We start from the raw sequence: 23,702 nt of genomic DNA on the forward strand, positions 1-23,702 counted from the left end.
GTGTGCTCCCATCATTGCCATCGGGTGTCACTCCAAACGGCGGTTCCATATGGAACATATTACATTCAAGTCTTCAGACAGATTTCCTGCTCTGTGCTGCTTATATCCTGTAAGTTACATGAAAGGATGATATTCAGCTACTTAACGTGAAATTTATTCATAAAGCTACGCCTAATAAGTCTTCTAGCTGTAGACACTTAACTCTACCCTCGCTTAGCCGGGCCGGGTCGCTATTTATACGACAAAAAGGCTTTCTAAATTGTCTTATTGTTTGAGTTCATTGCCCCTAATAACCAACGTGATTAGTGGGCTTTTGTTTCGTGAAATAACACTACGCACACTTGTTGACACTGATTTATTTGCTTAAATTATTTTCTACCATTAGCTCGAAGTTGACATCTCGGTTCTCTCATGTCAGAGATTCGTACCTCTTCTTGGACGTCGTACAAAAACCAAAGCAGGAGATCGATAACTCAATTACTTACTAAGTCGTAAGTTTCATAAGCTTCCGCTGATGATTATATTTCGATTTTCTCGTTAATACTTACGATATGCATGAAAGAACTACTTCAGTACAATAAATAGTCCATTGTGTCCTCTTATTCATATCTTTGCTTTTTCATATTCTCGGTGACAAAGCGTCTCTAGTCTGAACTATTTGATACTACCTTATTTCCGTGAAAAACTGCGTCATTCAACAATAATCGCCAAATTCATCATGTTTTTGTTAACATAAACGGATTTATTACAATTTGTATACTGAGTTTTTTTGTTATTTGTGTTTCAGAGATCTTCAAGGAAACAACTTGACGGTCATCTTCGAGACGGACTTCGAGGACATGGGGAAGCTTCGGATCTTGTAAGTAAAACTAGAATTATTTTCTAGACTATCTTATAATAAACTGTACAGCTGTTAAGAATATTTACTAGATATTCTTAATAAGAAAGCTCTAAGTAATTTTGTCGATACAGAGAAGATGCCTTTCAGTAGTACTGCACATCGCTCTTAAGATGAATATGGGGAACCTACAAATACGTTTATATTTGTGATAGCTATCCGACGAGCTTATAATCATGTTTCCTCATCTCTCTACGTCGTTATAATGAACATATGCGTTCACCAAGAAAGAACGAAGAGCTGCTAACTAGCAGGGCTTACAAATCAATTTTGTAAGAAAGATAATCAGAAATAACAGACTTTCTTTCAGTGATCTGCACTAAATTGCATTGTGATATGTGTGCATTTTCGGTGTAGAAGTATACGGCTAAGCGACTGAAGTGACGTGACAAGTCATAAATATTTTTGGTATTCAGCTTCAGTAATTTCACTATCCTTGCAGAGAGAACCGTTTCCCTGTCATTAAGTTATATCGCTACACTGTATAACAATCTCAATACAACATTTGTCGATGAACTGAGAAAATTACTGAAAGAAGATACACCAGGGGCTTGCAGTCACTCCCATTTCTTTTCCAGGAAGTACAGTTATGAGATTACACTTTTCTTGAATATTTGGTCATTATTTTGATTTTATTATCCCATTGAGAAACAGCCCAATGTATTTTGTTGCTCATTAGGTCTTCTGGGATACTTTCGTTGATGGATTGTTCTTATCACCATCAGTGGTAATTTTTCTTTATATCCTCAGAACATTTTACTGAGTATTACTAATGTTCATTAATTTTCTTTGCAAGTTTATTTCATTTTTACCAAGTTTTTGTTCCAAATATTTTGATTTGAAGATTACGGTGGTATCTCCATGTTCAGTATTCTCGAATCTTTGGCCAGGACAAATTACAAATAAAAGTCAAGCTTTTGGTGAATACCTCCAACTTTTTCTTCAGTTCCTCTTGAATATATTGGAGGTAATCGTAGAAAGCTCGAGTTGCCGTGGCCAGTTGCCTGAGAACATATTACATGAATACGAGGGCTTCATCGCTACATCGGAGATGCTGTGTCCCACCGCTCGGGTGTCGACTATAACACCACGTTCAAACTCACTTAAAACTTGACAACCTGACGTTGTAGCAGCAGTAGCCGATCTACGAGGGATATTCGGGAAGTTAGTTCCGATCAGTCAAGAAATGGAAACCACTGTAAAAATCTAATAAAGCTTTGTACATATTGTGGTGTCACCGCCAGACACCACACTTGCTAGGTGGTAGCTTTAAATCGGCCGCGGTCCATATAGTACATGTCGGACCCGCGTGTCGCCACAGTGATCGCAGACCGAGCGCCACCACACGGCAGGTGTCGAGAGACTTAACTAGCACTCGCCCCAGTTGTACGGACGACTTAGCTAGCGATGCAACACTGACGAAACCTCGTTTATTTGCATAGAAGATAGTTAGAATAGTCTTCAGCTAAGTCAATGGCTACGACCTAGCAAGGCGCCATAGCAATTGATAGTTATCGTATGAAGCATGTCTCATCAAGAACGATGTATACAAATGATGGATTAAAGTTAAGTATTCCAGAAGCTACGTACTTTTCTTTATAGCATTCATTACGTATCCTGTTTCAGACCTCACGCCAGCCTGCGTGGGTTTTAAGCGCGTGCCTTTCGGTTACCCGTCACTGTGGACTGGCTGTCTTGTCAGTCCACAACACATATGTGTTCGACAGTGTCTCTAGTATGCCTGTCGGTTGCATCACTTCGCTCTTTTCAGTTCTGAGTGCATGGTGAGCACATAAAGATGCGTAGAAAATAGTGTCTCCCGCCAAGAATGAGGTCCAGTCGAGAGATTTCGCCTGATGAAGACAACATTTTCGCACAGTAAACAAGCTATAGATGAGCGCAGAGAATTGGCGGGAAGAACAGGCGGCTGCCTTCTATGACGAGGGTATTGGAAGTTGGTACAACGCTATTACAAATGTCTAAGTCTGAGTGGTGACACCGTAGAGCAGTGGCTGGAAGCTGTAGCTAACTGTTGCAGATAAAATATTTCTAATTTTCAAAGTGGGTTCCATTACGCGATCAATCGGAACTTACTTTCCGAATAGCCCTAGTAACAACTGCGCCAGACGCTTGTTGTCTTCTATAGGCGTTGCCGACCGCAGCGCCGTATTTTGCCCGTTTACGTATCTCTGTATTTGAATACGCATGTCTATACCAGTTTCTTTGGCGCTTCTGCCTATATGAAAGGATAAAAGCAAACAGAAAATAAATATGTAAGGAGGGCGTACCATCTTCAGAACAATAATGATACAATATTACTTCTGTATCTATAAAATAATAATATTATTTACGAAGGTCTTACTTCTGGTATGAAAGTGGTGATTCCGAACACGTTTTCCACGGGAAACTCGAGTTTGGAAATAGAATTTCGTTATTGGGGCTACGTTTGAGAGCAGTTCATAGGGTTGAAGACTTTTAATGGATGCGTGATGAATAAGTTTCGACGACGTTTTTATCTACAATGCAAATAAAATGGCCTCAGCTCTAGTATTGTACTCCATCTACTTTTACTAGAGACTGTTATAAAGTTTTAGGTGGTATGCTAAGTTCAGTGAAGTTGAATGAACACAACTGGAAACTGTGAGACAGATTTAAACTAATTATCGTTATCGGGGGAGCAAATAAGGCAATACGAAGGATGAATGTTTCCTTTCGCGATGAGTTAAATAAGGCAGGAAATTTCTTTACAAGGAAGAGGAATGGACTGAGCGGAGGCTGATAACGCAAAGAATAAAAAATTTAATGTGAAAAATCTGGTATTTTGGGTTCAAATTGTTCAAATGGCTCTGAGCACTATGGGACTTAATATCTGAGGCCATCAGTCAGAGAACTTAGAACTACTTAAACCTAACTAACCTAACGACATCACACACATCCATGTCCGAGGCAGGATTCGAACCTGCGACCGCAGCGAACGCGCGGTTCCAGACTGAAGCGCGTAGAACCGCTCGGCCACTCCGGTAGGCTGGTATTTTGGGAAAATATTCTATTGCCGCCACTTGGCACAAAGTGGTAGCGCCTTCCAGCAGCAAAGATAAAAGAAGAAGCATTCGTGGGTTGGGTTGTTTGGGGGAAGGAGACCAAACAGCGAGTTCATTGGTCTCGTCGGATCAGGGAAGGAAGCCGGCCGTGCCCTTTCAAAGGAACCATCCCGGCATTTGCCTGCAGCGATTTAGGGAAATCACGGAAAACCTAAATCAGGATTGCCGGACGGTGGTTGAACCGTCGTCCTCCCGAACGCGAGTCCAGTGTGCTAACCACTCCTCCACCTCGCTCGATATTCGTGCTGCTATAGCTTTAGGACAATGAACATTTCGAAGCACGTTGGACATTAAACACAAATGAGAATTTGGGTATATTTCAAGAAGACGACAGAAAACTTCCTCGAAAGAAAACGAGCTACCAGTACCAAAAATAAAGCGATGTTGAGTGTCAGGGTTGAAGAAAGTCAGCAGGATATGGGGTGCCACCATTCTCTGAAGATACAAGTGATGGGCTCCCTGGACTACTTCCCCAGGGTTGTATTGCCCTATCAGATAAACATGGCTAAAGATCCAATAAAGACATTTTTGCTATTAAAAGACGATATTATATAAAGGTACCGAATTAATCTTGCATTATGATTTGAGACAAAAAAGTCACACAGTGTTCTGGGAATGTTCATTTAAATTAAACGACACGAAGCAGATACTATGATAATACTGTATGATAACCTAATAAAAGTCCGCCCCCGGTAGCTGAGTGGTGCCGGCACGGTAGCTCAGCGTGTTCGGTCAGAGGGTTAGCTGCCCTCTGCAATAAAAAAAACTGAGTTAATCGACCAATAACGAACTTAAACGGATATCTTACGACGTCCGCCCCGAGCAGATGCAACGAACAAAAGCGAACAAAATGAGATTTGGAAAAAAAAAGTGGTCAGCGTGACAGAACGTCAATCCTAAGGGCTCGGGTTCGATTCCCGGCTGAGTCGGAGATTTTCTCCGCTCAGGGACTGCGTGTTGTGTTGTCCTGATCATCATCATTTCATCCCCATCGACGCGCAAGTCGCCGAAGTGGCGTCAAATCGAAAGACTTGCACCCGGCTAACGGTCTACCCGACAGGAGACCCTAATCACACGACATTTATTTTTTTACCTAATAAAAAGATTTTTTTAAATTGTATTTGATGTATCTTGAAACTTATCAGAAATATAAAGAAACGAAGTTGCAATAACTCAGAAACTATCTTTGATAGGAAAAAAAATACCCAGATTTCAATTCAGTACTGAAAGTTCAACCTGGACCTCCAAGTATTTCACCAACTTTTTTATAATTTACGATACCCCTCAACCACTGTGTTCCCTCTATTGCTCTTCACTCCATTGTATGATCACTGGAGTCTCAGTAGCGTCGCCAACACGAAATAATGGAGTCAAAAAAGCATTTCCGTATCGCGTACATACGTCCTGGGCTGATACATAAAACAGGAAAAGAAAAATTCTCTAGCAGCCAGATTTAATCTCCGCATATATCGCGAAACTTCCCTGACTCGCAGAGAGCCGAGCCATAGTTAGCGAAATTGTTCTGCAAAAACCGTTGGGGCCGAAACTTCTGGCCGTGCGGTGCTCGCCAGAGTTGGCTTTCTGACAGCGCCGTGGACGCGGCGCAATTTCTCCTCCGCTAATTAAGTGGGCCATATTTACGAGCCTGAACCGCCAGTTCCTCCACTTTTTGAAACAAAAACAATGTTTCGTCCGTTAATTACCAAAATTAAGTGCGAGTCATAATTTTCATTCTGAAATTACTCTTTCACGTTCATATTAATTAATGTGGGAGGATAAATACCGCCTGATTTTTGTTCTCCATGAGCGCCGGAAACCGCAACACAAAGTAGTCATATGTGCATATGTAGAAGCTTGCTGTAGCAAGGTGGTAAAAGATTGCCCGGTTTAAAAATAACAATGAAGGTTACCTTTCAGAATATTTCCAAGCTCTGTATCTTCATAGCATGATACACCACATTATATCTAACGTCTCCAGAGTAATGAGAAATTAAAATCAACATACTGTCATCGATTTCAAAATGCAGTTTTATTGTACGGAATCTAATAATTAAACGTAGTCAAATTGAATACAGTTTCAACAACACAGTGAACATTTTACTGTATCCCTCTGAAGAAAATGATTACCGTGAAATGTTTGAGTATTAATTGTCCGAGAGGTGGGACACATCGCATTGACAACAGCAGTACTATGGTAAGAATAACATGAAACTGTAGACTTTTTAGGTTAATTATTGTTGAAAACTTTCCTGGAGAAAGTCAGCAATCAAAACAGATTATTTGAAATTAATTACAAAACAGTCTAGATCGCAAAGGCACCTTTACTACAGGGTGACCGGTTTCGAGCATCAGACGATTATCTCCCAAAAAAACCTGTAATATGATACAAGATATGAATTAGAGAGATACACAGAAAGAACTTAAAATTAGCTATAAAATTACAATACATGGATATACAATGTTGAGAATGGCTGTACACGGAGAAGGAACCGCTAAATGACGACAGTCAGCTGCTGGAGAGAGCAGCGCAGCTATTTCTTAAATACTGAAGGCTGCGCCTGCAGCTAACAGCATGATGTCAGTTAGCCAGTCAGATATAAGTCGAGATTATTGTGTAGTAAAAGCCGTACTCTTTAGTAAATTGAATATCAGAGTTGAGTATAATAATTTTACAATAAAGCAGAAACAGCTTGTTAATGCAGCTGTTGTCAAATAAATATACAGAGAACTTTAGAAAGGGAAATAAATGATTTTATATCCTTCTTCACACTTCTTTTTATTGTGACCCTTATTATTATTGTGCTTCACGATATTTTATTCACATTTAGTGGGAAGTGACATTTTAATGTTTCATATTATCTTCTTACATTTGTACTGTGTATTTACATTGTATAAATAATTGGCACGTTAGGTCACAGCACGGTATTTTTAATTTATACTTGTTCGTCATGAAGTGATCTTAATTTTTGACGTTACTTATTTTTTCACTAGTTACAACTTAATATATTTTAGTAATATGGGCACATATTTTTCCTTACTACTGCTAGCCTCGCATAACGCTGTTGTTGTTATTTGCTAGCAAATTACGATCAAGAACTATTTACAACATATCGAGGCATACATTAAGGGCTACATTTATGTTCTGGGACTGCATCTACGAGGCGTTCTCTACTGAGGTTCATTTATCGATGTTTGTGGCCGCTTCAATTGAAAACGCCTGAGATTAGCGTCTACCATCTCTATAGTAATCACACCTCAAAAGAAGTTTTGCATCGCCTCGGTTCCGAGAGTTCCGGAACCTGTACAGCAAATTGGAATAGAAATCGACATAAACATCATTTCCGCCCTTTGTATTGATCATGAAAACCACACATTGCATGTTGTACCATCATACAGCGAGACCTTCAGAGGTGGTGGTCCAGATTGCTGTACACACCGGTACCTCTAATGCCCAGTAGCACGTCCTCTTGCACTGATGCATGCCTGTATTCATCGTGGCATACTATCCATAAGTTCATCAAGTTGATCCAGATTGTCCCACTCCTCCTCCCTCAGAGTGGTTAGTGGGTCACGTCGTCCATAAACAGCCCTTTTCAATCTATCCCAGGCATGAAACTTCCTGGCAGATTAAAACTGTGTGCCGGACCGAGACTCGAACTCGGGACTTTTGCCTTTCGCGGGCAAGTGCTCTACCAACTGAGCTACCCAAGCACGACTCACGCCCCGTCCTCACAACTTTACTTCTGCCAGTACCTCGTCTCCTACCTTCCAACCTTTACAGAAACTCTCCTGCGAACCTTGCAGAACTAGCACTCCTGAAAGAAAGGATATTGCGGAGACATGGCTTAGCCACAGCCTAGGGGATGTTTCCAGGATGAGATTTTCACTCTGCAGCGGAGTGTGCGCTGATATGAAACTTCCTGGCAGAGCACTTGCCCGCGAAAGGCAAAGGTCCCGAGTTCGAGTCTCGGTCTGGCACACAGTTTTAATCTGCCAGGAAGTTTCATATCAGCGCACACTCCGCTGCAGAGTGAAAATCTCATTCTGGAAATATCCCAGGCATGTCGATACGGTTAATGTCTGGAGAATATGCTGGCAACTCTAGTCGAGCGATGTCGTTGTCCTAAAGGAAGTCATTCACATGTGCACGATGGGGCTACGAATTGTCGTCCATGAAGAAGAAACCCTCGCCAATATGCTGCCGATATGTTTGCACTATCGGTCGGAGGATGGCATTCACATATCGTACAGCCGTTACGACGCCTTCGATGACCAGCGGTGGCGTACGTAGACCTCACAGAATGCCACCCCAAATCAGCCCGGAACCTCCACCTTGCTGTACTCGCTGGACAGTGTGCCTAAGGCGTTCACCCGACTCGGTTACCTCCAAACACGTCTCCGACGATTGGTTGAAGGCATATGCGACACTCATCGGTGAAGAAAACTCAATGCCAATCCTGAGCTGTCCATTCGGCATGTTGTTGGGACCATTTGTACCGCGCTGCATGATGTCGTGGTTTCAATGATGGACCTCGCCATGGACGTCGGGAGTGAAGTTGGGCGTCATGCAGCCTATTTCGCACAGTTTGAGTAGTAACACGACGACCTGTGTCTGCACGAAAAGCATTATTCAACATGGTGGCGTTGCTGTCAGGGTTCCTTCGAGCCATAATCCGTAGGTAGCGATCATCCACTGCAGTAGTAGTCCTTGGACGGCCTGAGCGAGGCATGCCATTGACAGTTCCTGAATCTCTCTATCTTCTCCATGTCTGAACAACATCGCTTTGGTTCACTCCGAGATGTCTCAACACTTCCTTGATTGAGAGCCCTTCCTGGCACAAAGTAAAAATGCGGACGCGATCGAACCGCGGTATTGACCATCTAGGCATGGTTGAACTATAGACAACACGAGCCGTGTACCTCCTTCCTGGTGGAATGACTGGAAGTGATCGGCTGTCGGACCCCCTCCGTCTAATAGGCGCTGCTCATGCATGGTTGTTAACATCTTTGGGCGGGTTTAGTGACATCTCTGAACAGTCAAAGGGACTGTGTCTTTGATACAGTGTCCACCGTCAAAGTCTATCTTCAGGAGTTCTGGGAACAGGGGTGATGGAAAACTTTCTTTGATGTGTGTATTTTGTGTAGCATGCTCTCTTACGCGTTCCGATAACTGAGGATGTTGAGTGTAAGTGCTAATCTAACATAGAGGGCATTTTTTTCAAGTTATCAGTCTTCTGACTGGTTTGATGCAGCCCGCCACGAATTCCTCTCGTGTACCAACCTGTTCACCTCAGAGTAGCAGTTACAACCTACGCCCTGAAGTACTTGCGGGATGTATTCCATTCCCTGTGTCCCTCTACTGTTTCCTTTAGTACCATGGAAGTTATTCGGTGATGTCTTGACAGATGTCCTACCATCCCTTCCTTTCTTCTTGTCAGTGTTTTCCATCTATTCTTTACCCCGTCGATTTTGCGGAGAACCTCCTCATTCCTTACGTTATCAGTCCACCTAATTTTCAACATTCTTTTGTAGCACCGCCTCTCAGAGGCTTCGATTATCTTCTTTCCGCGTTTTCTCACAGTCCATGTTTTACAGCCATACATTGCTGTGCTCCAAAACGTATATTCTCAGGAAGTTCTTTCTCGAATTAGGGCCTATATTTGATACCAGTAAACTTCTCTTGGCCAGGAATGCCCTTTCTGCCAAAGCTAGTTTGCATTTTCTTTCCTTCTTGCTCCGTCCATCATGGGTTATTTTGCTCGCTATGTAGCAGAATTCCTTAAGTTCAATCCTGATGTTAAGTTTCTCGCTGTTATTTCTGCTAATTCTCATTACTTACGTCTTTCTTTGATTTACTCTCAATACATATTCTGTGATCAGCGAATCTTATCATGACATCCTTTTACCTTGAATTTTAATCCCACTGTGGAATATTTATTTCCGCCGTAGCTTCTTCGACGTATACATGTTGTTCGTAAATTCCCATTACAGACTTCTAGGATGTGTAGAGGGGAGTAATTATGGAATACTTTGTGTAGGCCGGCCGCTGTGACCGAGTGGTTCTAGGCGCTTCAGTCCGGAACCACGCTGCTGCTACGGTCGCAGTTTCGAATCCTGCCTCGGGCATGGATGTGTGTGATGTCCTTAGGTTAGTTAGGTTTAAGTAGTTCTAGGGGACTGATGACCTCAGATGTTAAGACCCATAGTGCTTAGAGCCATTTGAACCAATTTTGAGCCGCGCGGGATTAGCCGAGCGGTCTAAGAGGATGCAGTCATGGAGTGTGCGGGTGGTCCCGGCGGAGGTTCGAGTCCTCCCTCGGGCATGGGTGTGTGTGTTTGTCCTTAGGATAATTTAGGTTAAGTAGTGTGTAAACTGAGGGACTGATGACCTTAGCAGTTAAGTCCCATAAGATTTCACACACATTTCAACATTTTGAACCAATTTTGAACTTTGTGTAGGAACCAACGTCTGGAAACGTATCGCTTCCGTTCTACGACGGTTTCAATTCAAATGTTTAGCTCATCCACTTCAGATTGAGAAATTGTATTAGGCGTGACACAGTATCGTTATAATATAATAATTCTAAAAGAAACATAATGAAATATTCTTTTATCACTTAAATACATTTGTTTGTATTAACACTTAAACATTATGTTTTCATATTATTCCAAAACAGAAAAGAACACAGACTACGTACAGAACAGTACTGATGCATTACAAAAGTGGCTGGATTGGCGACCACCGACGTTGTTACAGACATTGTACCTACGAAGCATGTTCTGGTACACACTCTCCATCCAACCTGGTATCTCTTCAGTTTCTAGTGCAGCGGCCAGAACTCGTGCCAGTACATCCATTCTGTCTCTACAGGAACCTTGTAAATTAAACTTTGCATACGACCCCAGAGGAAATAGTACACGTTATCCTGTCTACCCTATTGCACACCAGGTCAAGTAGCTCTGAGACTTTTTTCTTTCACTGAGAAGACGTGGACGCGTTGTAACTAACCTGTTTCTACGGGTTATTACGTTAAGAGTGGGAATGGAAATGCTTATTGAGTGTGAAATTAACGTGAGAAGATCAGGGTCGCCACCGACTCTAACCATGCAACTAATCAAAGTTTGGCCGAGTCGGAAAATAAATTAATTTGATCACAGACCAAAAACCATAAAAATACGTACGTCGTGATATCGTTCATAGGGGATGCGATGTAATTAATAGTATTTCCTCTGCACTGTCCACGAGAATCGACCATTTAAAATAAAATAGCACATGCATGAACACTGTGCAGAAGATCAGCTCCCAGCAACAAACCGGAAAATAATACTTAATCTAAAGCATTTTCTTTAAAATAAAAGGGGAAACTAATCACTGGACCTGTGCGAAAGGAAACGCTTTGGATGTTCTAACAGGAAAGCTACGAGACGAGTGGCTTAGGTGCGAAAACATAACTTCGGAATGCAAGAGAAAATTGTGTATAAAATCATTTATTCCTAAGATGTGGATGTGAGACATGTACACAATTCCTGATAACATTAATTCCTAAAACATTAAAGAAAAGCATCGATACATACACCGTTATAATCTTCACTTAAAATCATAGTTTTGAATCATTCATACAACTGCTGTTGCCTGATCGCAATAACTCGTGAAACGGTACACGTTTCGCAGTACACCCGCGTGCCGACGTGGTTTGTGGAGACGCAATTTCTAGTTACCGTGGCCAAGTGGCAACAATATCACATCACACAATCATGAACGTTCTTTAAAACAAACATGAGACCGGACAGTTAGTGATGACGGTAGCCCAACAAACTTTAATGTTCAACCACGTGGTCGGCTCCCCAAGGACGAAAGATACATAAAGCAAGGAAAATTTACGAGAAGACAAAGCTATTAATATTTAGAAAAATGAAAACTTATACAGGCACAGCTGAAGGCAAACAGACATTCATACAGAAGCGAGTGCTCACTTCTTATCGACACCTTTGTGTGGCGTTCTTCCGGTGGATCCCAGTGTGCTATAGAAATTCGCTAAAAGAAAAATCTGCCAAAGTTTTGTATCCCTTGCTGCGACAAGGAAAGCAATCTTTCAGAGTTGAAAAGCGAGACCAAAAGCTAACAACTCTCCCCTCGCCAAGTAACAACGCGCCACGCGGTCAGTCTAACTCACCCTCCTTCGACTGGAACACAGCTGTGGACGCTTCCCGTACCGGCTGCAGACTGCCTCCCTTTTTCATCTCCAGCCTCCTCCACGCTCCGCGTGGCCCGGGAAACCCAAAGATGCCATTTCCGCCACCAACCTAACGCAGGCGGATTTCTCACAAGTAGCGCAAATCTCTTTGCCCTGACCACTACGAGAGTTGGCTATTCTGTAGGCGTACAATTGCTGCTGAATCTGTATCACTATCGCAGACTTTCTGCAGCAGACTACGCCACCGTCTAGCAGCGTGACACACAACCACATTCATTCAATCACACCACTATGAGAGTTATGAGAAAAGATCAACAAGGAAAGGAAAGAGAAATGCTAGTGAAAATGGGCTCTCGGACTAATGAAAGGTGGCTACAGGACCCTTTCAGCGTTACACATCTGAAGTGAAGCCGTCGTAGAACGGAAAGGGTACATTTCAGCAGATGCGTTCCTGTTCAGAATAGGATGCACTCAGTCCCGTCTACAAATCCTAAAAGTTGGTATCGGGAATTTCCGAACACCCTATTGACTGAACGGTAGGGGCGAACGGCTACATCCCTTTTTTACACGCTTTTTAATCCAATCACTTCGTTCTGGGCATAGGAGAGACAATCGTGGCGCACCACAGGAAACGGATTGCTCTGAGAGAGCGAGAGAGAGAGAGAGGGGGGGGGGGGAGGGGGGGATGTATGGCACGCACGTTCCGCGCAGACCCCGGGGGCGACAGAGTCTCGCGAAGAAGCATAGGGGAACCGTTTTCATCTTTTCTTTCGAGCACTCAAGAGCGACCACTCGGCATTGGCAAATGCAAAAAGCCCACGTCCTGTGCTTTGTGCTCGCGCGCTCCGAGTGAGAGGAGCCAAGGAAAGGAAAGCGCCGGGGACACGGTGCGTCGCGGAGGTGGCCCGGCTGTCCCGGGAACGTTCCCTGGGGACAAAGGGGGAGGGGCGCGCAAGACGCAGCAGCCGTAGCGGGGAAAGGCTCTATTAAATTCTCACAGGCGAGGGCGCGCGCTGAAAGCGGCGAGGCGGCGTTCTGCGGCTGAAGCCGGCCAATTAATGACACAGTGGCGGCGCTGGCGGCGGGTGCCGGTGAGCTGAAATACAGCGCCTCTGCCGGCGACAGCTAGCATCGCGACACGGCCCGCCCTAGCGAGGGAAGCCGCGGCGGCGACTTTGGCTGTCCCGCGCCGCACTTTCCGCGCAATTAACGGCCGCCCATTGCTCTCCAGAAATGACGAGAAACGTTAATTGCCCCCGCTGGCATCGAATACGAAACAGATTGGGTTACACATCTGCACAATCCGCACGTAAATAAAAACAGACTATATTACTTTTACGGCGATTATTGGGGAAATTAACTTAGCCCCGGATTCCTGTTTGGTGTGGAGCCTCATCATGAGACGGTGGTGGCTGGTGCTCATTTTCGTTGGTATGGCCCAGATAAAAAATGAATAACTTTATAACGGAATTGTTCCGAACTGTTGTACACTACCGGCCATTAAAATTGCTACACCACGAAGATGACGTGCTACAGACGCGAAATTTAACCGACAGGAAGAAGATGCTGTGATATGCTAATGATTAGCTTTTCAGAGCATTCACACAAGGTCGGCGCCGGTGGCGACACCTACAACGTGCTGATATGAGGAAAGTTTACAACCGATTTCTCATACACAAACAGCAGTTGACCGGCGTTGCCTGGTGAAACGTTGTTGTGATGCCTCGTGTAAGGAGAAGAAATGTGTACCATCACGTTTCCGACTTTGATAAAGGTCAGATTGTAGCCTATCGCGATTGCGGTTTATCGTATCGCGACATTGCTGCTCGCGTTGGTCGAGTTCCAATGACTGTTGGCAGAATATGGAATCGGTGGGTTCAGGAGAGTAATAGGGAACGCCGTGCTGTATCCCAACGGCTTCGTATCACTAGCAGTTGAGATGACAGGCATCTTATCCGCATGGCTGTAACGGATCGTACAGCCACGTCTCGACTCTTGAGTCAACAGATGGGGACGTTTGCAAGACAACAACCATCTGCACGAATAGTTCGACAACGTTTGCAGCAGCATGTACTATCAGCTCCGAGACCATGGCTGCGGTTACCCTTGACGGTGTATCACTGACAGGAGCGCCTGCGATGGTGTACTCAACGACGAACCTGGCTGCACGAATGGCAAAACATTATTTTTTTTTCGGATGAATCCAGGTTCTCTTTGCAGCATGATGATGTCGCATCCGTGTGTGGCGACACCGCGGTGAACGCACATTGGAAGCGTGTATTCGTCATCGCCATACTGATGTATCACCGGGCGTGATAGTATGGGGTGCCATTGGTTACACGTCTCGGTCACCTCTTGTTCTCATTGACGGCACCTTTGAACAGTGGACGTTACATTTCAGATGTATTACGACCCGTGGCTCTACCCTTCATTCGATCCCTGCGAAACCCTTCATTTCAGCAGGACAATGCACGACCGCATGTTGCAGGTCCTGTACGGACCTTTCAGGGTACAGAAAATGTTCGACTGCTGCCCTGGTCAGCACATTCTCCAGATCTCTCACCAATTGAAAACGTCTGGTCAATGGTGGCGGAGCAACTGGCTCATCACAATACGCCAGTCACTACTCTTGATGAACTGTGGTATCGTGTTGAAGCTGCATGGGCAGCTGTACCTGTACACGCCATCCAAGCTCTGTTTGACTCAATGCCCAGGCGTATCAAGGCCGTTATTACGGCCAAAGGTAGTTGTTCTGGGTACTGATTTCTCAGGGTCTATGCACCCAAATTGCGTGAAAATGTAATCACATGTATGTTCTAGTATAATATATTTGTCCAATGAATACCTGTTTATCATCTGCATTTCTTCTAGGTGTAGCAATTTTAATGGCCAGTAGTGTAATATAACTTTCATTTGTATCATTCATGCCAAAGGAAAGGAACCTTTCAGCAGGTTTCTTTCGCTTCATACACGGCGGTATAGTGACAACCACACTTTTGCAGGTAATATGTGTGGTTTCGCTTGACCGTACAGAAACAAAAGTGGCAGCATTAATGTCTTTAATCATTTGTTCAATGAAATCTTGATACATACAGTCTAAAAGTTCATTTTGTATAGTGTGCGATGTGTATTTACAGATGGAAGAACTAGAGCTTATCTAATACTGTGTCAAGTATTCCAAGAAGAGATAACATGTCTAAGAAATTAACACTGTTAGCTGACTCCCGTTTTTCATTGGGAGACTTAATGCTAACTGATCAGTTCCATAAAACGTTAAGCACTTTGCTACTGTGTTTAGCATGTTTCTATTCGTGATAACTAATTGATTATGTTTCTGAATCTACAGTTTATACGCTGACTCAATCTGAGCAGCAATATTAATGGTGCAGAACATTTTGTATTTACAAGAATTTTCTTAATGCAATCCACTTTCCTCATGTTTCTTAATTCGTTTACGTAAATGCGTTAGATCCTGACAGCCATCTGTTGTCCACAATCCTCCATCAAACAACACACAATAGAAACAAAATAACTTTGCTTTCGACCAGTCAGTGTTAACGAAGATATATTGCTGGAAGTTCTGTTCTTATTTACACTGAGTTGAGAAATCTTTTGGCTGATGTCTACCTAGCCACATAATTTCTAGATTCTCTTTCGTACTTAATAAAGTGTGTTTTAGCTGACAATTTGCTTTACTCATTTTAAAATCAATATAAGAAACCTCAAGTTTCAAGCACAGCTCCAGAATATGGATCACTGTTGAGAGATAGAACGGTTTCCTGTCTGCGACGTTTTCCATTGACGAATAGCAATAGGGGAGCGGCGGAGGGGGCTGAGGGATGCAGTAATGCACATGACAGCGATTACTGGCTGGTGCGTTAAACGATGTGGGTGAAAATTCGGGCTACAGGCCCAAGCTGGCTGACCGCAAACACTGTAGACTTATGCTCAGGTGGGAGAGTGGTAACGTGACAGACAGCACGGGAAAAAGAGGACTATGCACGATTTGGACCGTCCACCAGGTGCCATGTCAAGAGGCAAAGCAGAGAGAGGGAAACAGCTTACCGCGCGGAGTGGCCGACGGGTTTGAGACGCCATGTCACGGACTGCGCGGCTCCTCCCGCCGGAGGTTCGAGTCCTCCCTCGGGCATGGGTGTGTGTGTTGTTCTTAGCATAAGTTAGTTTAAGTAGTGTATAAGTCTAGGGACCGATGACCTAAGCAATTTGGTCCCTTAGGAACTCACACACATTTGAACATTTTTGGAAACAGCTTTGTCACATCACTGTGATTCCAGTTTTCGCAGCGGGGGTTTTAGTTCAAGTACGGGCCATCTGACACTGGCCCACGGCATTTCGTCACTCTGATGCTTTGAGGGGAGGGTGAGGGAGAATTAGCGTCAAGGCATGGCGAGGCTACTGTCACATGTACTACATCAAAATCAAGTCATATTCACCTTGTTTCATATGATACTGAAAAAACACGCAGAATAAAATTATACCACAAAATTCCTGTGTGATCCACCCTTGTCATGAGGTGAGTCTGGTATACATACCTCAAATTAACATGTGGTGGGCTCTGGCCGTTATGGGACCATTTCTTGTAAACATCAGTTGTCCTACACAACTGTGTAGTAGTAAGTTATCTGTGTCTTTAGGGTTATTTGGATTTCGTTGGGAGTTGTACCGCGGCTAGCGTGATGACTAGACGAAGATGATTGTTTCAAATTATGAAATACCCAGCGCTACGTGTACTAATCATTTGTGATCATAAAGAAGTGCTGAATGAAATACAATGTTTTGATTTAATTGCTGTGTTCTAAAATTTTGTGGTTCCAATTATTAGATCAGTATGAGTGATACGATGTAAGACGATTCAGTTCCTGCTCACTTACACCAATACCTTAAAAGTGGCAGTTGTGACAGGAAAGTCGTAAAGTTCCAAGTTTGTGTGTTGCCACGGTCGCCACTTTGTGGTTTGGGCGGCGGGGGGTAGGGGGCGTCACTGCTACTTCAGTAATCAGAACTGTAAACTTATAGGACACAACAGTTAAATTCAGTGATTGATACATACATAAGCCTTCCCTTTCTCATGTACTTAGTACTCTCGCTGCTTTTATAGCTTCAATCACCGTATCCGATTCACAATGCTAGGCATAGACTCAACTCCAAATACAATCCGTAGTAGTCCGGTACAGATAGACTGAATATTTCGTCCGTTAAGTATGGCAACGGGAGGGCTGTGATTGTCGACAAATATAACGCAGCAGACTGTTTTATTACACAGATAACTTACTAAACCAGTCTTTCAAGTGACAGACCAGGGCTCCTTAGCACTACTCACTAAGCGACTCTCTCAGTGGTTGGTTGCTGACGTAGTTGATTCGCAAGTGGTGTTGAGGGTCTCTGGTCTGACGCTGCATAGGGCGATTGATGTCCACAAATGTGGTCCTATAGCGAACATACTACAAGTCGATTTGATGTTCATCATCACATACATCTGAAGATGTTATTGGATGGGTCGAAATGGATAATGACAACATAAAATGAAGATTATTTAATTGCAGTCTGAGGCAAAGTTTATTTTACATAATTAAACAATCGACTGCGTTTCCTACAGCCCCGTTTACGATAAAAAGCTGTAATACGAGGTGCATTCAAGTTCTAAGGCCTCCGATTTTTTTTCTCCGGACTGGAAAGAGATAGAAACATGTGCACTGTTTTAAAATGAGGCCGCGTTCATTGTCAATACGTCCCAGAGATGGCAGCACCGTACAGCAGATGGAATTTTACCGCCAGCGGCGAGAATGAGAACTGTTTTAAGTACTTAAAATGGCGACGTTTTCCTTACTTGAACAGTGTGCAATCTTTCGTTTTCTGAATGTGCGTGGTGTGAAACCAATTGAAATTCATCGACATTTGAAGGAGACATGTGGTGATGGAGTTTTGGATGTGTCGAAAGTGCGTTCGTGGGTGCGACAGTTTAATGAAGACAGAACATCGTGTGACAACAAACCGAAACAACCTCGGGCTCGCACAAGCCGGTCTGACGACATGATCGAGAAAGTGGAGAGAATTGTTTTGGGGGATCGCCGAATGACTGTTGAACAGATCGCCTCCAGAGTTGGCATTTCTGTGGGTTCTGTGCACACAATCCTGCATGACGACCTGAAAATGCGAAAAGTGTCATCCAGGTGGGTGCCACGAATGCTGACGGACGACCACATGGCTGCCCGTGTGGCATGTTGCCAAACAATGTTGACGCCCAACGACAGCATGAGTGGGACTTTCTTTTCGTCGGTTGTGACAATGGATGAGACGTGGATGCCATTTTTCAATCCAGAAACAAGGCGCCAGTCAGCTCAATGGAAGCACACACATTCACCGCCATCAAAAGAATTTCGGGTAACCGCCAGTGCTGAAAAAATGATGGTGTCCATGTTCTGGGACAGCGAGGGCGTAATCCTTACCCATTGCGTTCCAAAGGACACTACGGTAACAGGTGCATCCTACGAAAATGTTTTTAAGAACAAATTCCTTCGTGCACTGCAACAAAAACGTCCGGGAAGGGCTGCGCGTGTGCTGTTTCACCAAGACAACGCACCCGCACATCGAGCTAACGTTACGCAACACTTTCTTCGTGATAACAACTTTGAAGTGATTCCTCATGCTCCCTACTCACCTGACCCGGCTCCTAGTGACTTTTGGCTTTTTCCAACAATGAAAGACACTCTCTGTGGCCGCACATTCACCAGCCGTGCTGCTATTGCCTCAGCGATATTCCAGTGGTCAAAACAGACTCCTAAAGAAGCCTTCGCCGCTGCCATGGAATCATGGCGTTAGCGTTGTGAAAAATGTGTATGTCTGCAGGGCGATTACGTCGAGAAGTAACGCCAGTTTCGTCGATTTCGGGTGAGTAGTTGATTAGAAAAAAAATCGGAGGCCTTAGAACTTGAATGCACCTCGCATGCTGTTATGGCGGATTACGGATTTACATCAAGGCAAGGCAAGGCAAGGATGGAAGAAGAATTAAGGTTTAGTGTGCGGTGGACGACGTCAGTACACAAGAATGGAGAAGGATTTTCAATCAGCCTATAGCTGGGCGGTGTCTTCGACAACTACCTATATTTCGACAGATGCACACCCCGTTATTTTCAAGGTACAAATGCGACTAGAAACCTCTGTGTAAAGATTCTGAAAACTTCGGTAGGCTGGTCTACACTGACCAAAATTCATAATACAACATATACACGAAGGCAACACACAAACGCCGTAAACAACTAGCGCCATGACAAAAAGCATGCACTAAAAAGCCAAAGCGTTACGACCACTGCTCACCGCGACGCTGAATACGCTTGGTGGCGTTGCGAGCACGTGACGCGGTAAAAGAATTTGTAAGCGAAGCAGACACGGACGGGAGATCACCTTAGCGACAATATGGGCTGCAAATGAGAAAATCTGTTGAGATAAGCGACTTTTGACAAAGGGCAGATGACGCAGAGTCTGTGAACGAGTGTCTCGAAAACGGCGAAGCTGGTCGAATGTTCGCGTGCTACTGCCGTGAGCATTTGCGGAAAAAGGTAGAAAGAGAATGAAACTACCACTAGGGGCTAAATCGTTGCACGTCCACGACCCTTCACAGATCGTGGAGTTCGGAGGTTTGTCTGCTCTTTAAAGTAGAAGCACAATGATGGCGCACGCACCGTTCATCGTACATCGTTGAACATGGACCTCCGCAGCAGGCCATCCCCTACGTGTTCACATGTCGACTTAACGACATCATCAATTACGACTGCTGTGAGCACGGGACCATCGGGATTCGATTGTCGATCAGTGGAAGCGTGTCGAGTCTTCGGGTGAGTCTCATTTTTGCTACACTAGGTCACTGGTCGTCTCTGCAAACGCCGTCATCGAGGGGAACAGCGGCTCAGAATGTGCAGCGCATCACGAATGCAGCCTGGTGAGAGCCGTGTTATGTAATTGGAGACATTCTCCTGCTCTTGCATGGGACCCTTGGTAGTAATCGAAGACACCTAACAGCTGCGAACTACCTACATTCTTTCATGTTTGATGTCTTCTCCGAAGGCGATGTCATCTTTCAGCAATATAATTGTCCATGTCTCGGAGCCAGAAACGTAGTACAGTGGCTTGGAGAGCACTATAGTAAACTCACTACGAAGTTTCGGTGACTAAATTGGCCTGTTGTAAATTCTATGGAACCCATCTGGGTCGCTAACATGATGATCCATCGTGGCGTACTCAGACGAGCGGCCTGTTATTTACACGAATTACATGAAGTGTGCGTAGACATCGAATGCCACATACCTCCACAAACCTATCGACGAACTGTCGGATCCCTGACACAAGGAATCAGTGACGTTTTTCGTTCAAAATTCGGGCAAACAAGCTGTTGAGCAGGTGGTCACAATGTTGTGGCACATCACTGTATATAACCAGCATCACAAGTTATCGGTAGTGAATATTAGTAACCAGCGGGTGAGCAAGTAGTATTAACTCTGACCGTTGTATGACCAGGGAGAGTCCGTGATTCTAAACAAAATTGAAGCAAAACTCACATTTCTATTTATAAGCGCACTTTCTAATTTGATCATAACTGCTTCCTCAATAACATTATCCCAATAGCAAGAAGTGCATATAAGACCCTCTATGTTGTTGTATTCCATAGAGTCACTGGTGGTGCCAGTACACAGTCCCAAAGGGACTGACCATCTCATCATCTGCCACAATTGCAGGGGATATGGTAGGCAATTGCCTTACGCAAATAAAGATCAACCCTTACAAACGCTAAATGTCCCCTAATCTGAGAGGATGGTCAAAAAGTGTGTTTCTGCAGAGGACGACTAGTCCTATTCGAAATGATACATTAAGGAAAAAAGGCCTTAGACTTTTGTGTCACGACGTTATTTCCATCATTCACCCAATTCACACTTGTTCGATAGCACAATGGGCGTCTGTTCTTTCACTGTAACCAGTCTGGTGACTTCGAAGTGGACTAACTTGGCCGGCCGCGGTGGTCTAGCGGTTCTAGGCGCTCAGTCCGGAACCGCGCGACTGCTACGGTCGCAGGTTCGAATCCTGCCTCGGGCATGGATGTGTGTGATGACCTTAGGTTAGTTAGGTTTAAGTAGTTCTAAGTTCTAGGGAACTGATGACCATAGATGTTAAGTCCCATAGTGCTCAGAGCCATTTGAACCATTTTTTGGACTAACTTGATCCTCCTGGACGGAAAGCCCAAATGCACCGCCCCCCCCCCCTAACTCAATTAAACCGCCAGAGGCACTTGGAATCGACAGGAAATATAAAATGGTGATGCCCTTTCCAGGGCTCGAACCCTGGTCCTTCTGGGTGGAAAGCCCAAGTGCACCCCCTAACACATGGGAACTGTTCAGATGCGGGAGATGAAGGTTAGGTTAGTGCACTTTACTTATTTTGGTCAGGAAACCGACCCCAAGTTCGATCCTAATTACTTAATTAATGCCGGCCGGTGTGGCCGTGCGGTTAAAGGCGCTTCAGTCTGGAACCGCGTGACCGCTACGGTCGCAGGTTCGAATCCTGCCTCGGGCATGGATGTGTGTGATGTCCTTATGTTAGTTAGGTTTCATTAGTTCTAAGTTCTAGGCGACTGATGACCTCAGAAGTTAAGTCGCATAGTGCTCAGAGCCATTTGAACCATTTTTTTACTTAATTAATCACAAAGATCGGTCCTAATTACACAACTATATGTATAGCGCTATACAAGGACGCCATAAAAGCGCAATACACCGTAAAACCTGACGACACCACACAACTGGTGTTAGCCTGCTGATAAAAAATTTCGCAATACCACTCGAAACTAGCGAAGGACACACTCAAACTCTGCCCTACACCTACAAGCTGGTGGGAAAAAGGCTGGCGTGTAAGGTACTATCTTTATTCTTTTTGGTAGGAAACACGTTCAACTGACGAGATGCTGGTGTTGGACAAAGAAGAGTTTAAAAAGTGTATTACCTGTAAGCATACAATATCCTTCCCTGTTTGACGCTACAGATGCCTGCTCAAAAACCATCCTGCAGCCCAGGTAATCGAAGCCAATACACGCTACCACAACTGAGGGGAAAAATGCGTCACAGTTCTAACAACACTTCGTCGTGAAACAACCAGCACTCGTAACGAACGGGTCATAATGCACATGTAATGGGGAAAATCGTCGTCAAGACTGCACAGGAGGCGGTAGTTGAATGTGCATTCTCCTCTATAGGCGTCCACAAACTGCCGAAAATCGAGGCCCCCTTTTTCCCTCCTTCCCTCCACCTACGGGGGGACACATACTCTTTCAAATTATATACGACGGTAGTATCTGTTCCCGAAAGAACAGTTACCGTGGATGACCATGCAGCTTTGCTAGAAATGAAATAATAATTAAATGGACACCCTAGCTGCAAACAGGCGTTGATGTACTTCATTGGGGACATGTTGGAAATGTGTGCCCCGATCGGGACTCGAACCCGGGATCTCCTGCTGAGTATGATGGGCAAACATCTATTAAGGGCACTACAAATGTAGTGGTGTGGATATGTTGGGAATGTGGATCTCACGGGGAGCGTGCAAAGGATAAGTCCCTGCAGACGCACTATCCTCTCTGCCCGCGGTGGCTCAGTTGGATAGAGCGTCTGCCATGTAAGCAGGAGATCCCGGGTTCGAGTCCCGGTCGGGGCACACATTTTCAACATGTACCCAATGAAGTACATCAACGCCTGTTTGCAGCTAGGGTGTCCATTTAATTATCATTTCTCTTTCAAATTGTTGAGTGGTACTTAAGATAGGTAGATAAATTAGTGAAATCAATGTGAAGTGAAGTAGAAATTAGAAAATAATTGAAAAACTTAGTTTAGAAGAATTACACACTGGCAAACAGCGGGCAGAGCAGCCGTGGCAACAGCCGGCGCTTGCAAGTCAGCAAGTTCAGGAGAAGCCGTCGTCCTCCCCACATAAGCGGAAGCTGTCGATTCAGCCGTCAGGGCATCGTCCGACCGGCTCACGTGTTTCTCAATTGTCACATGTGATCAAAGGCCCTCGCCTACATTCCAAGAGCCAATCACCGACGTTAAGAAGATTCTTCGAGAAGCTTTTCAACGTGACAGAAGAGGCAATGACCGTGAAGTCGTTCACCTCCAGTGAACTGAAGTGAATAAATACGCGAGACGCAGTGGGTCCGACAAGATGAGGAGTAGTTTTCAGTTCAGTTTTGGAGCTGAAGACCGTCATGCAGGAAGAAACTACATCGTACACGGAAGCACCAAGTCCGCCGCTGTAATGGAATAGCAAACAGCAGCCTCGCCGCCAGAAGACAGAAGTAAGAAGGTATTTGAAGACTGATTGTTACGTACCCGGGTGACTCGTGAGGACGGGAAGGAGACGGCCTCACATCAGCAGTCACCTGTGGGCTGGTGATGAAGATCTGACAGCCGAAGACTGGCAAGCGGGAGTCCGCTGTTCGAGTCCGGGACACTG

General features: G+C 44.5%; 1 protein-coding gene and 1 non-coding gene across 2 annotated transcripts in view; both read left to right on the forward strand.

Moving 5' to 3' along the window:
- The first annotated feature begins 793 nt into the window (after positions 1-793).
- Positions 794-23,702, forward strand: part of LOC124612643 (protein slit) — an 814,493-nt gene continuing 791,584 nt past the window's right edge. The window contains exon 1 of the mRNA XM_047140944.1: positions 794-859. Within this exon, the coding sequence (XP_046996900.1) occupies positions 840-859 (20 nt within the window). The 5' untranslated portion in view covers positions 794-839. The remainder of the gene's footprint in view (positions 860-23,702) is intronic.
- Trnat-ugu lies at positions 22,833-22,907 on the forward strand. The gene has a single exon. It is a non-coding gene; the product is annotated as a tRNA-Thr (tRNA).

Source organism: Schistocerca americana, chromosome 4, assembly GCF_021461395.2.
Source record: "Schistocerca americana isolate TAMUIC-IGC-003095 chromosome 4, iqSchAmer2.1, whole genome shotgun sequence".
Taxonomy (NCBI): domain Eukaryota; kingdom Metazoa; phylum Arthropoda; class Insecta; order Orthoptera; family Acrididae; genus Schistocerca; species Schistocerca americana.